General features: G+C 35.1%; 1 protein-coding gene across 2 annotated transcripts in view; it reads right to left on the bottom strand.

The window, feature by feature from the left end:
• RFX3 (regulatory factor X3) overlaps nucleotides 1–15,761 on the bottom strand; it is a 129,630-nt gene that overhangs the window by 45,222 nt on the left and 68,647 nt on the right. For both annotated transcript variants that reach the window (XM_049796260.1, XM_049796261.1), the window contains exons 3-4: nucleotides 12,607–12,704; nucleotides 2,433–2,691 (exon numbers count right to left, since the gene is read on the bottom strand). In XM_049796260.1, coding sequence (XP_049652217.1) covers nucleotides 2,433–2,691; nucleotides 12,607–12,704 — 357 coding nt within the window. The remainder of the gene's footprint in view (nucleotides 1–2,432; nucleotides 2,692–12,606; nucleotides 12,705–15,761) is intronic.

Below are 15,761 nucleotides of genomic sequence, written 5' to 3'. Positions count from 1 at the left end.
AGTGAAACAAGCTCCACCTATCTAAGGTGCAATCCAAATAAAATATTACATTGCTCTATTTTGCATAGTTTAATTACACCTTCTAGTAAAATTAAAACAGACTTGGTGCTTTAAAATTACATTTTAACCTGAATATTTTGTTTTTCAATTGACTCTTGAATATTTCTGCTGAACCATACACAACAAGAGCCTAAAATTATAAAATCTAAATTCATATATTCTAATGTGTCATACTTACAGAACTATACTATACAAAATAAATAGCACCTTAAAAAACAGAGGAAACTATTTTAGTGTTAAAAATGCAATTTAATAATTGTAACTTAATTAGCAGTACTTTTTTCTATTCTTAGGGGCAAGATGATACAGCAGTATAGAAGTTACTTGGAGCAACTAAAAAAGGCTGTTCTATTGACACACGAAGCAAGAGAAAGATGTTGCTGAAGGTATGAACCTTGGATTTTGTTAAACTTTGGCAAATTTTACTCCTAATTTTGGCAAAAAAATCAAATGGTTTTTAATTTGCAAAATACAACATAGAGTTTTGATATCATTCAAATAATTCTAGGATACCCAACTTTGAAGTAAGTCTAATACTCTTCATTTGTGTTTACGGGATGCATTTAAGCCTCACTTGATTTCACATTCAGTTACACATTTCCACTTACTGAATTCTGTTGTCAGTGAATAAACCAAAATTTATAGCATGATATGCAAAACAGAAAACCGCATTTGTTCTTATTTGATTAAGGAGAAAACTAGCATGACCTCTAGAAGACGCAACATTCATATTCAACTGTAGAATAATTTAAAACAACTAAGAAAACATAGGAACATTAATGCCATTTAAGTATTTAAAGAAACATCACTTTTCAAATTTCATTCCACTTAGAACATTCCTTACTTATGCCTGTAGAAAACTACTTGTTTTCCCTGTGCTTGGCAGTCATTAAGTCAGGTGAAAAATTCCATGAAATACCTTCCAAGTAAGTAAAATGAGAGAGTACTTTAAAAGAAAACAGAAAAGTCAAGTTAAAGTCTTGATTTTAATTAAATGAATCTGAAAGAGGAGTAAAAAACTCTGGTTTTCTGTTGAAGCCATGTAAAAGATAGGCAAATGTTAATATACACTCTTTTATTATTTTGTAACTCAAATATAAAATTCTCTGTTGCTAGCTGAAAGCTCCCACTATGTTACTGATATTTATACTATTCATGAATCATGAGTCTTTACAATTTTTATTCTCAGAAAATAATACTACAGTTTTTGGATGAAATAATAATTTTTTACATTGTACAAGAATTTTGTATTTATCCATACCAATCACCTTAAGAATCAAAATGAAGAGATCTTATCATACTATCTAAATCATCCAATGCTATCATAAACATTCATCATAGTTCCAAATAGAAGAATATTAGATTTTTACGTATTACATTGGTTCCTAAAAATAAACTCCCCTAATTTCATTGCCCTTTTGAGTACTGATGAATCTGTATTATTAATGATGCTTTATCTCCTTTACTATATTTTTCAACTCTTCCTACTCTATGTTTCACAATTCTCTTCCCCATTACTTCCAAATCCCTACATCCAGACCAGAATACCCAGAAGAATTAAGTAAAAGTATTAATTAGGGCTACGCAGTAAAGCTAGACTAAGCATAAACCCATTTTCCTAATTGAAATAAGGGTTGATTGAGTAAGCTCTTAAAGGAAAGTTCTGTGTTTAAGTGTCCATAATATTATCTATCACAGTTGTAACAGAATGCATCTTCCCATAGCATTGTAAAACACCTTCACAATGAGGTGTTAAGCTGGAACAGACTTTGGAGACATACCATAGATAAGTAAAACCAAAGTGTCAAAAGGTAGTATCTCAGTATTCTGAACAATTGGAAATATTTTGAAATAGGCTACCAAACCTACACTAATATCAAGCAAACAAACTGAACAAATGCAGGGAAGTTACAGATATCTGTCTGTAACTTACATTATTTAACGTTTACATCTAGCATAGTTAACAACACTGTGTTCTTCTTATGTTCTGAGAAAAAAATTAAAAATGTTAAAGGCAGCTGTTTAAGTTCCCAACCTGAGAAATATTCAGCTCAGACAAACTATTATGTGAGCATTCCCAAAGCATTCACTGATATTACTTGAATGCAAAAATTTGACCTATGAAATGTAAATATTTGCAAGCTGTCAGGGGAAGGGTCTGCCTTCATGTTTAAGTTTTCACGGTACTATTACTCCTATGTCTTACTTTATGTATAAATGTATTACTTATTTTACAAAAAGTAGTATATAGTACTTATTCTGACAACATAATACTGCTATACATTCTGTCACAAAACCCATGTCAGTCTGCAAGAACATCTGAGTGATAAGAAACTAGTCCCAAAGATTTTGCATCAGTCTGAAATACTTACTGTTGCTGGGGAGGCCCGTGTTGTATGAGTCACTGAATGACCAGAATTTTCCATTGAATTGCCAATCAGATAGGTCCCTCCTGAGCTGCTAATGAGTTGTCCTCCTGTGACACCCATCTGAATCCCTCCAGTGCCCACCATGCTATGAGACGAGACCACTGTTGTCACCTGTGCAGAACTTCCTTGAGTATCAAAATAATTTCCCCCAGTGTTTTGGCTGTACATCTGGGTTTCTGTGTAAGGATAAGTTGTTGATCGGCTTCAAGAAAAGAAAACAAAAAGAAAAGAAATTATTTGTATTGATCATTTAGCTAAGGGAAATGTTGTAATTCTAGAAATGTATGTACAATAGTTATAACCATATTAAAGTAGACTGGCAAACACCACTGCCTCCTCAGAGAGTAATATTTAATCAAGTCAAAGCACTAAATAACTAATTCAGTGACAATGTTAAACAAAGTATCCACCAAACCTTACAGAAAAATTTGTCAGTCTTACCTGAAGAGGAGGAGAGAAGGGAAGTAGGACAAAAATTGAGGAGACAGTCAGAATGAGCTCATCCAATTATTAATATATTGCAAGGCAATTTATAAAGGTCCACCTGTTTTAACTTTTTTTAATCTGACAATAAGATTTTGGATTTTAGTCAGATGTTATATATTTTGCATACTGTGCATGTTGCAAAATTGCAAACAGTTCATACAAATGTCAGCCAAGATAATCAATGTTCAAGAATCCTTTGTTATCCATCATTTTTAAATTCATTAAAGCTGTTGGCTAAAGCTTCAAATTCTGAGTTCACTGGCATTTTGTGAAATGCAGTTATGTTTAGAGGGTGAATTCAAAATTGGATATGAATTCATGTTACGATAAAAAATTTAATAAATAAAACCAAACCAGAACTATGATTCGTAAAAAGGTCACAAAGATGAAAGAAGTTAAAGGTATGCAACAGTAAAATTTTTAAAATCACTTTAAACTATGAAACATTCGTGCCTCATCAACCAGTTCACCCTAACAAAACTATTCAGCTACTGAAACCTTCTACCATATGTCTCATGTTCTTAATCACTTATCTTGCATCATTACACTTCATAGGTTATAATCTATTTATGGTTTTTGAATGTGTATTTGTTCCCACGTACTAAATTTAATCTTCAAATCAACGTATTTTAAAATTATTAAGTAAATAGCTTTCATCATTTCAAAGGCCAGATTCCTCATCTTGCAAAAGTCTATTTGCAAATTTTATCCCGTTTCATGACTGCTAAGCTTTGTATCTTGATTGTATCAAGGAGGCATAATAACAGAAAGGTCAAAAGGTAAAAATCAGTCAGTTTACCCAACCATTATTTTTCTTATTTGAGCATAAAAATCTGTAGTAATGCTTGTAATCAACAGGCAACACCATTTTGAAATTCAAAGTTCTCCATTAACTTGGAGTTGCATATGCTGAGATGCATTTAGTCCAACTGAATAAATTTTAAAAGTATCATGAGTCAGAGAAAACAGAGAAGTGCCCAATCTCTGCAAAAGTCTTCATTTATTATAATCAAACAAAACACAAAATCATGCAACACCATGCAACTAAATTACTTCAGTAAAGAAATTCTGACACTTTTGTCCAAAACCACAAGAGAATAAAGCAGCATCTGCATTTTATGCAGTAAGCTGGTGATTAATACACCTATCCAGGAACTTGAAGTCAGGCTTTTTTTTCCCTCTACCTAGACAGGGATTAGTTTCTTATCAATATATAGAAAAGGCCATGGCAATTTACTGTTTGTTGTTATGTTTTTTTAATTATGAAAACTTATGCAAGATTAATTAGTAAACAGTGGACTCAGAGATAATGATTCCTTCTTCAGCTTCAGACAATCATTACTTTAAAGTAACTGAAGAACATACAGCACCTTACCAATAACCAAAGTCACAAGTTTTGTTTGGCCACAATGGTTTCTCCCCTCCTCTTCAGAGACTTTCTGAAACTCCGAAACTTTAGCTTTAAAATCCTAAATGTTTCATAAGCCTCATATATTATTTGCTCTTATCCATCCTTAAGCTACTTAAACATTTTCCTTTTTGAGTATTTCAAAAGCCTCAAGATCAGCTGCAAGAAACTTCAAGTTAATCTAAAAGAAATGCCTTGCAGTCTACTGAAAACAAAGCAAAATAGTTCTTCTAGGGACTAATGCTCAAGCAGACAGTTAAACTATTAACAATTCTTTTGGAGAGTTAAAATCAGTTGATCTCTGATAATCTATGTATGTGTTCAGGTACCATGCAGGTCTCAGTTAATCTGTTTCATCAAGCCAAGGTATCATCGTGATACCTTGTGATACCATTGTGATATTGTCATCTTGTGATAAGCAAGACAACTGCTAGCAGAGCTGGTGTTGCATCCGTCTCAGAATCACACAATTTACAGAATGTGAACACTGCTATGCAGCAGAGGACCATTTAGGAAAATGTAGTGATGGAAGCTCAGGGGAAACAATTCATGCAAATGATTGTCAAGGGACTGAACACTGTAATTTCTCCCAAAAGAGAAAAGAAAAACTTGGTATCAGTATCAGTTATCAGTAAGGAAAGGAATGAAAGGACAAGGCCATTGTTGACAGTAAAAATAGACATGGCTAGAGGAAAATGACTGTCCAAAGGATGCAAGGAGAACAAATTTCACTTGCATAAGTAGAACTGAAGAGGCAGTTCTTTGAAGCAATGCAAATCCTAGAGAATGCTCAAAAATTCACAGGAAAAAAAGGCACAGAGTTGGTGTGGCGTAGAGAGAGAAAAGGAAATGTTTGTTTGCTTTTACCTTGTTTAGATCTGTATATCATGTATAGTCTCTAAATAGGGATTGTATCAGAACACCTACATCTGCTTATAACATTACTCTGTACAATGGATCAAGAACAATCATTGGGTACACCAATGGGTCACACTCCAATATAAATACACTCTTCCCTTTGTTCCAACAACCAGCAGGTTCTTCTAGAACACCTGATTATTGGAGATGATTAAGCAAACCTTTAGCAATAGAGATTAACAGGGTAATTAAAAGTGAGATAAACCCATTATTATTACATGCAATAATAATTGCAACTTAGCAAAGAGCCTTTTAATTTAATCAAAATACAAACTAAATAATCTGAAAATTAAAAATGCAACTGGATAAGACGATGTTTTGGAAAGCAGTGACTCAAAGGTTTTAAAGTCATTGCATATGATAACATGACCCCTCAACTTAAAACTGTAGCAAAGAAGAAAATAAGACTTGAAATAAGGAAGTCCATAGCACTTGTAGCACAAACATGCAATACTTACTCAAATAATCGGACATATATCATATATATATATATTTGCCTAGAAAACATCACCTACAGACTTGTGCTGGTTTTATTCATGTCTTAGAAATGTCTGACTTGTTGAAAGATTTGTCCATCACTCTGCGTTTTAGTAAAAAAAAAAAAAATCAAACAATTTCTTTTCCAAGAATTGAAAAATGAAGAGTGTCTTTAAATAAAAATTCTCAAATCAGGCTAGAAGTCCAAACAAGTTAACTCAAGTGCAGTTTGTGTTTGTTTTATATCAGGCTTTAACTTGAAATTATATTCCAGTAACTTCTGTGTCTTGCAAAGTCAGTAATCAACTACTGAATTCTTATCACTAGCTGTAGGCACCAACTTGGAAAATGCAAGTCTTGCGTAAAATGCACATAAATCTATTTTTTTTTACTTGAAGATGTATACCTTTTTTACTGTAATTTGAAATACCAGCATTCCTTCACAGTGGCTGTACAAGAACAGCATCTTAATTCAAACAAGAAAACCATTCAGTGCCAATTTTTTTTATTTTTCTGTAATTGTAATTCAAACAAACACGTAAGAATAATTATTATCTTATTCATCAAGTAATAACCTCAGAACTATTCTTGTGGGTTTTGATATGGATTACCTACATAACTTAGCAGGCAGGCACGTAAGTATTTTTTCACTGTCATCTCTGTAATGAAAGTTAGCCTTTTATGACACTTAATTAACTAAGTTTTTATTTCCTGGGATATAAACATGATAAACACAAGATGAAAATAAATATTTCAAGACACACTATTTAATTATATTCAGAGTAGCTAATGCTCATGATAATGCTATGGTATTGCGATATGGTAGAAAATTTCCATGCATAAAAGCCAAGAAAGTCTTTCACGCCAGAACATCCCCAAACTTCTTTATGATTTTAGTATAATCCTGTAGTCCTAAAGGTGGTAGTGAACGTCATAGAAACTAGAGAGAACAGAATCTTTTGTGTAACACTAAGGAAGGCCTTATCACAGCCAATGCATTGCTGCAACGTCTGGAGGCGGTGTATCATAAGCAATGGCAAGAAAGGGAAGTGCCATATACCCTAACACTGACACAACAGAACATGATACAGCAGTCAAATGATTATGGAGAGGGCTAAATCATCTGTCTCACCCTGTCTCATACAACCTTCTGCCTCCCCACAAGAAAATCTACTCCTGTAACCAGAATATGGATTCGGGGCTTTTTAATAACAGATCAAATCCCAATGAAGCAATAACTTTCTTCCACAAAAGACTCCTCAATTGATCTAAAGACAGAGGTGGAAGAACTGATAAGACAGTAAGTAATCATTTCCTTTCACCAATCCCCCTTTATCAAATGAAACTGCTAAAACCAAAGATCAAAACCTACACTATGAAAGGGCAATTAATGCTTCTATAACCAGAGAACAAAAAGCAATTTCTTCTGTAACAGTGAATAGTTGACCTGCTTTGTGCATATACGTTTTCTCTACACACACAACTTAAAATACATCAGCCAGAAAAAGCTTTATAAAATTTACCTAAAATAGAGTTGCATTATTCCATATAAAGAATTTCTTATTTGTCACATTCAAAACTTAAAGTAAATACATTACTGACAGGCATTCATTATCAATAAAAAAGAACTGAGATCTTCAACACTCAGTCCAAGATCTTTTTTCCACATGGAAATAAAGCAATAAAAGCACATGCAATGCACAACTGCAGGAAAACCCTCTAAACCAGGGAATGAAGTAAATGAAAACAGAGGAGAAATATTCTCAGGACCTGTAAGTTAGACAGATAAGGAAATCTTAGTTGCAGACCTCTAGAAATTCTGATGAAGTACAGCATACCTACGGTCCAAGAAATATGGTATTGCCACTGTTAGGAACATGTCACAGGGTTGTATTAAAACTGCAAGACCTCAAGACTCAGGCTTGTCAGGCTTCCTGTACCTAGACTTGTCTGTGCTAGCCTAGAGCTTTGTTCTAGCTTAGCTGCAACAGTAACTGTTGAACAATCAGATAAATGTTACTTAATCTGTTTCTATTTTAGCTTAGCTTTCTACAACTGTGGGGCATAAAACCTATCATTAAAATGCTGATACATTGCTCTAACAGATAGTAATATCCAATAATTACTCTGTGTAGAACAAACAATCCATGACCCTAGATTAAAAACATAGCAAAGACGATCATGAGCGTGGGATGACAGTATTCAAGAAGCATCCAGCAAATGTTAAGCTCACCATATACAGTAAATTCAGATGTAATATGGAAACGGAAACCAATGAAGAATGAATAAGGTGTAGACTGTGCTAGAAAACATATTCAAAATTGCTGCAAGTGGACTCCGTGTGGGTAGAGAGCCCCCCACCATCCATCATACTTCTCCAGGCATAACAACTGTGAAGATGGTAACTTGCTGTAACCCTTTCTCAGATGGAAGCCATTGACCTTAGTACACAGTGGGGTAATAAAAGGGTAAGCATGATGCCAGAGAAAAAGGGATGGACGCTAGGAAGATAACAACTTTAACTGTTTTGATAATAATTATTTGACAGTTAAGATTTCAATTAGAGTAATAGTAAATCCTTGGGTTTGCATACAAGGTGTGTTTTGCCCACATAAACCACACAGACTGTAGTACAACCAATTGGTGAAGAATGTGGTTTGGATGCAACAGCGACAGCAATTCTCAGACAATCCCAGCAATTAAAACCCTCTTTGCCACACCAGAATTATCACGAAAATGGCTACACTTGATTAATGCATTACAATTTATGTAAGAAGAAAGTTCATGTCTAGTATAGAGGACTCACTTGGCTTCTAAATATAGGTGCAGCCATAATATTCTTCATCTATTCTAAACTGCCAGGTAAACCTGTACATGTCATCACAACAACAGTGCATTTTTGTTTCAGGATAGAGTGACATGCTTGACAAGCAAAATTGTAATTAACCAGACACAAATGTAGATAACATAATTCAAATATTCTCATATTATACAATGTATGTGACAAGTTGTAGGTTACACCCCTTGTATTATCATTATGGCTCCAATTATAATAAAACCAAATAACTTTTAAGCATAGACAAATCATGATATAAAATGTGTGGGAAGACTTGTGTTATAAGAATACAAGAGTTACACTTGACAAAGACTGTGAAACCTGACAAATTTCTTACCTTTAGAATCAAAAGAATCAGGTAACTCTTTCCTCATATATATTCTAATTGCATCCTTTGCTGTTATCATATATTGACTTAAATCAGTGCTAGTTTGCAAGTGCTTTATTTTGAACTAAAGAATAATTCTTTCATCAGACATACTGTAACATTTGTTCCAGAGAAGCCTGTACACTGAATTAATGTCTTCACCCTAACTATGGGTTGCAGACTTCTTAATCCATTGCTAGAGCAGTACTGTTATTTGATAGGTCATGGAAGCATCCTATATCTGATTAGGAGTTAAGATTTTGATTTAGCACAGTCATAAAATAAATCAAACATATAATCATAGAAAGACAACCCAAAATACAAACCAGTGATCACTCTAGTCAATCGCATCATTTATAAACCTAATCCTATTTTCTGAAAGTGAAACAGACAATTTCTGGAGTAGGAGTAACTGCACAAATTGGCTGTACCACACTTCTGTGAATCTGTCAGGATCCACAAGCCTCATGTTTCACAGGTTTCAGTATAAAGAATAGAAAAAGATGAACTGCAATCTGAACACTTGCCTAAATATTTTAGCCCAAGCGAGGCTGGCCTCTGTGTTTTCTGTCACAGCAGAACACAACACAGTCTATGCCAGCTTTGTTTAGGGATATGGTAAGCTTTTTGTTCACTTCCAAAAATTCTGAAATGTCACTCCTGCATTGATCTAGCTCTGAACAAGCTAATCCAGTGGCAAAACAAGAAGAGGAGAAACAAAACCAATTTTTTTTAAACCATAGATTTAGGTAACAATAAAATGGCAAATAGAAAAACAGTTCTTAAATCTCTGAAGAAAGCTAGGCTTCAGCAACCTACAGCCCTGTTCTCCTTCACCTGTCAAATGAATGGCATTATAACATGTAATACATATATTCAATAACTTCAATTTACATAAATGACATTTTTCCATTCTTATCTGGAGTATAAAAGTATACAGGAAAATGTGTTTCACAAGATACAGTCTTTAAAAATTCAGAGTAGAAACACAGACTGGTCCCATTCTCCATGAATGAAACCATAATCTCTAGAAAATTTAATGTTCCTATAAGTATTGAACAACAACTTGGCTGTTCACAATGTTGTTGTTCACAACAACATGGGTAAATTCTTCTTCTATAGGAGAGAAAGACAATCTGGATTAGGCTCACTTGCTAAGGAGAGCTTTCTTACTGTGTTAAGGAAGTTTTTTATATCCCATTGACTGATTTTGCAGAAACTGACACATGGATTCAGACACAGAAACACAATAAAATCATGGAAACCTGAAGGTTCATATTAAGCAGTCATTAACATCTGGTTCTGGTTTTTCCAAGGGCTGTAAGCAGTCATCTCATACACTGCCAGAAGTGCACATGCCAACAGCTCACATGAGAACTTATAAGTGATAAATGAAAAAAGAAACTTGAATACTAGCCTATTTAAGAATGACCTCCTTCAGAGGCTAACAGCGGACAACTGTGGTTGCAATGAATTCGTGCTGCCGCTGAGTCCTGCTGTATGGGACATGCTAGAACTCCAGTATGAACTGGAGTCGAAGGCAGCCAAGTGGTATGCTACAACTGATATCCCTAACGTGTTTCTCAATCCCTCTGGCAGCAGAGTGCTGGCCACAGTTTGCTTTCACTTGGAGGGGTATCCAGTACACCTGGAGTCGACTGCCCAGGGGGGAAAGACAGCCCTAATATTTGCCATGCTCTCTTTTTTGCTGTACATGTTAAAGATTGGTTTTAGCTTTTGCATTTATAAGAATCAAGTAATGAATAAGCTGACCAGGAATAAAGGAGCCCTGCCTCCAGTCAGATGGAGGAAAGGGACAACCGGCTTTACTGGACTGTGTGGGTTCAATAGCCTGGCACATCAGCCCATGGGAGATAGCTTGTGCCATAGCACTTGGGACAGTCTGAAGAGGACAAGATATGAAAAATATGCTGTACACCACAGCCAGGGACCATAGTCCTGTGCTGGGTGCCAAAAAGGACTGTTGTGGTTTAACGTCAGCTGGCAACACCCCTCAGAGTTGCTTGCTTGCTGCACCCCCAGTGGAATGGGGGTAAGAATCAGAAGGGTAAGAGTGAGAAAACCTGTGCATTGAGATAAAGAGAGTTTAGTAAGTAAAGCAAAAGCTATGCCTGCAAGCAAAGCAAAACAAGGAATTCATTCACCACTTCCCATCGACAGGCAGGTGTTCAGCCATCTCCAGGAAAGCAGGGCTCCGTCATGCGTAACGGTTACTTGGAAAGACAAACGCCATGTCTCCGAACGTCCCCCCATTCCTTCTTCTTCCCCCAGCTGTGTATGCTGAGCACGACATCATATGGTCTGGAATATCCCTTTGGTCAGTTTGGGTCAGCTGCCCCGGCTGTGTCCCCTCCCAAGTTCTTGTGCACTCCCAGCCTGCTCACTGGTGGGGTGGGGTGAGAAGCAGAAAAGGCCTCAACGCTGGGTAAGCACTGCTCAGCAGTAACTAAAACATCTCTGTGTCATCAACTCTGCAGCACAAGTCCAGAACACAGCACCAGACCAGGTACTATGAAGAAAATTAACTCTATCCCAGCCAAAACCAGTACAATAGGGAAGTCTAATGCATATTTAAAATACACTGTTTAGGATTTACAAGTGAGAAGAAAACAGACAAGACAGTCTATGAAAAATGAATTAAGCAAAATATGCTAGTAGAAATGACCAAAGAATGCTGCCAGTGTTAACATCAGAAGTCTCTGATCTAAATAATAGTGCTCTTTTGATTCACTTTTGGATTACCATCAACAAATAAGTACCTGCAGACAATAAAGAAGCTTTCTAAATCTATTTTCTGCTAAAGCTGTTAACACAGCAAAAATGGCAAAAGGTAGGTAAATGAAAAAAAGAGGTAGAGAAACTCCTTCCCAAGCAACGTGATCCTACTTTGATGTTTGAGCCAACTTCAAAGCTGGTGCTGATCCAAGTCAGGCATTAGACTAGGTAACCTCCAGAAGTCCCATCAAACCTAGATTATTCTTTCTATGTTTCTAAGCTCATGTATTGGCAAAGTAAACTTGATGACGAAAAAAACAACAGGAAATGCACAATAATGCACAGAAAAGAGGCTAAAGAAGCAGCAAAAAGAGACAGTGTTACTCTCCTTCCTCTGCCTCTCCTCATTCCATTGGAAAAAAATACCTATTTTATTAAACACAGGAATGAAATTACATTACTACTTTCTTTAAATAATAACTACAGCTGCTGCACCTTTCTATGCATTTGCCACTAGGACTGCAGCCAGGAAGACAGAAGGCTCTGCCTTCTGTCCTGAGGACAGAAGTTACACAGTACGTCCTATGGACAGAACTTACCCATAAACTGAAAGGTACTTTTTGAAGGAATACTATGCTGTATATATAATTTCATGTAAGTCCACCTAAAACAATCACAAGAATTCTATTTACACAAAAATTCTGCCTTAATAAAAACAAACAGTGTGAATTCAGCTTGTTATCCAAAAAAATATTTTGACAATAAGAGCTTTGATTGAAACATTTCTCTTTCCAACTTAAAATACACTGGTTGATATAATCTAACTGAAAATATATATTTAACTTCACATTTTAATAAACATTCAAATTCCGATCATTTGCCAACTTACATAGCTCCATTAGTGTAGACTGTGTCACTTCCCTCCACATACTGAACCTGTGCTGGGTAGACATGCTGTACCTGTTGCACAGTCTGCACTTGCTGTACCTGAAAACAAAACCACCAGAAATGTGGGATCAGAAGGACTGATGCTTCAGTGCATCTAATGGCTTCTAAACAAGATGGGATATCTCTGTTCTCATAGCAAAGAAAGTTACTGTTACAAAATATTTGTGCTGCAAGTCTGGTAAATGGAGCCCTAACATTTAAGACGTATGCTCTGTGAGCATACGTACCTTCAGTGCCAAAGACAGAACTAACTGGAAAAAGTAACAAGGATGAAACGAAGTACAACCATGCTATGCACCAAGCTGAAGAATTACAATTACTACAAAACAAAGTATCATTTGGCCACATGTATGCCTTTTCTTATTCCATTTCAATAGTACAAGCCTTAAAATCACAGCTCAAATGTGTTGCAGTAAGTTTAGAAATAAAGGTTCACATTAAGATGGTTTAGCTCTTTTTGAACTTGAGTTAAACTACAGTGGTACAAGCTTTTTTCCCAGTAATGCTTTGATCCAATGTACGATTATGGATCAAAACCCCCAATATGAGTAACACCTTTCCCAGAATACCATGAGCTATAACAAACTCCAACAAAACCTGGTTTTGCCTCAATGAGCTAAACAACAACAAAGGCAGTAAGGCATGGATTATCTTCACATATATAGCTGAGCTGGCATGCCTGTTTTGTAAAAGCACACACATAGACACAAATCAATTCCTTTGATTCATATACTATGTAGGGAAGATCCAGGTTATGCAATTTTCTCTCCAGTCTTAATTTTTTGTCTTCTGCCACCATAAAGATTAAGGATTCCATACTCTACACTTGCCATCATTTAGAGAAGCCATATTTAGGTTCAAGAGCAGTCCAGAATCTGAAAGATGCAAAAAGACTTACAGACTTCACAGACCAGCACAATTTTACCCAAGAAACTGAATCAAGAAGGTGACAATGCACATATTTAGTAAACAGATTTAACATAAACTACTTTTAAGTGACTGTTATTTTTCTCAGATATTTTGCTATGAGGCAACTTCAGCCTGATCCAGTTGGTCTTAAGGATTGCAAACACTGTAACCCCAGACGAATCCAAGTTTCAGGCATTTGATGGATCATGTGCAAGAGCTGTTTGAGAATACCCTACTTTAATACCTTTAACTCTGGTGTATTTTAAAAAGTTCTGTAAATAAGCACATTTTTCCTAGTCTTTTATAATATTGACTCAGGAAAGTGAAAGGAAAATCTAGATTTTCACAGAAATCTTCCCTTAGGTTGACATTAAAACCTGAATTCTGAAAAAAGCAAAGCATCTAAGGTTTTGAATGCAGATATACTAGCATGATAGAAAATCAGATGTTTCTTTCCATTAACATAATGAGACACAACGTGATGGTTAAAATATCTACTAAAATCTCATTTTCCCCATGAATAATTACATAAATTAACAAATATACCTGAAATACAATTTCTCAACATCAAAAAATATACTTCAAAGATGTTTTCTAATTATTAAGGTAAGGTACAGCTGTGTACATTTCCTCTCCTATAAATATTTAGTTATTTAACAGAAAGATTCAGTTCTCAAAGTCAACACAAAAAACTCTGAGCCAAATCATGCACGTTACTAGGCTTTGGAACAATTTTTTTAAATTGAAAAACATAAATAGTTGTATTGTACAAACACGTTTTCAAAGATATAACTACTTCTATTTCCATCACCTTTGACTTAATTGCTTATATTAATTCAAATCATAATTTCATAGAATGGGCTTGATCCAAATCCACTGTAAGAAAGTTACGCCTGTAAGCTTGCTTTTAATTAGTACCTCTCAATATTCAAATTTGCCAATCTGTAACAAAACCATCTATTAATGCAATAATTAGCTAAAATGTTTATGTGCTTTACTGTGAAACATAGATGGAACATATTATAATAGTTTTTAAGATTGACTCTAAAAGTATTTCTTCCTCTTGGGTGACCCAAGTTCTATGACCTTTAATCAACAGGAGAAGGGGAGTTATTGTTGATCAGTCTATTACAGAGCACCAAACCGATCTACTTAACCTATACAGTGAGAGAACATCTTGAAAGCAGGCTTTGTTCTTAAAACCAGTAACTTGTCACCTGCCATGTAATGGATATGCTCCATTTTCTGTCTCAATAGAACAGCTGTGGAAACACTGTGGAAATGATGCTGTTGTCAGGATGAATTCCATGCTCTTGTCCAACCTCTCCCAAAATGCACTTTGTTCCCTATTCACACACACTGGATATGGCTTACTCCCTATTAAAAAAAAAACGACACTGTTTTTCTATTAATGAAGGAAATGTGATTTTCTCCCTCCAACCTGCATACTGATAAAATGGAACTCTACAGTATGTACAAATACAACATTAAAAACTTCCTGTGAGTAAATGCAGGTCACATTCGCATTCTGTAGAAGGTATTATATTCTCCCATTATTCTTGGATACAAGCTGCTACCATTTCAAAACCAACAGATTCAGCACAGTGCAAGACCTTTACCACAGAAATGATAGGATACTGTAGGGACAAAGTGGTACAGACTGTGTCAAAGCTCAGTGTCTATTGCACAGGAAACTGAAAAATTCCAAAATGTGTTTATTTTCTGATTTGGAACAACAAGAAAAAATTAATTTACCATAAAACAAAACATCAAAAGAGGTTAAAATTAAAATTTTCATTCATAATTTTCAAATTTTCACCAATTTTTATATAAATTCTTGATTAGCCTAAATGTCATGACTATGCAAATGAAGTAACTTATTTTTTAAATCAACATTTAAGAATGAGTACACTACAGTGCTATTAAAACACCTTACCTACTTTTGCAGATCAAAATGTTTTTCCTTTAAATTTTAACAATGAAGTTCAATACAAAAGGGTTACTGAATTATGTTAAATTTTTTCTAATACAGTAATAAAAAGAAGACAGTTTATAAAAAAAGTTACTTTGCTTCAGCTTCTCTGAAACTCAGTACTGCTACAGTTAAATTTATTATGGTGCCCAAGGAAGCTTTAGTCACTACATTGTACTGCAATGTACATAACAACATTCAGGTAGAGAAAGTTA

This window comes from Accipiter gentilis, chromosome Z, assembly GCF_929443795.1.
Source record: "Accipiter gentilis chromosome Z, bAccGen1.1, whole genome shotgun sequence".
In the NCBI taxonomy this organism is placed as follows: domain Eukaryota; kingdom Metazoa; phylum Chordata; class Aves; order Accipitriformes; family Accipitridae; genus Astur; species Astur gentilis.
This window is presented reverse-complemented; position numbering and strand designations above follow the sequence as displayed.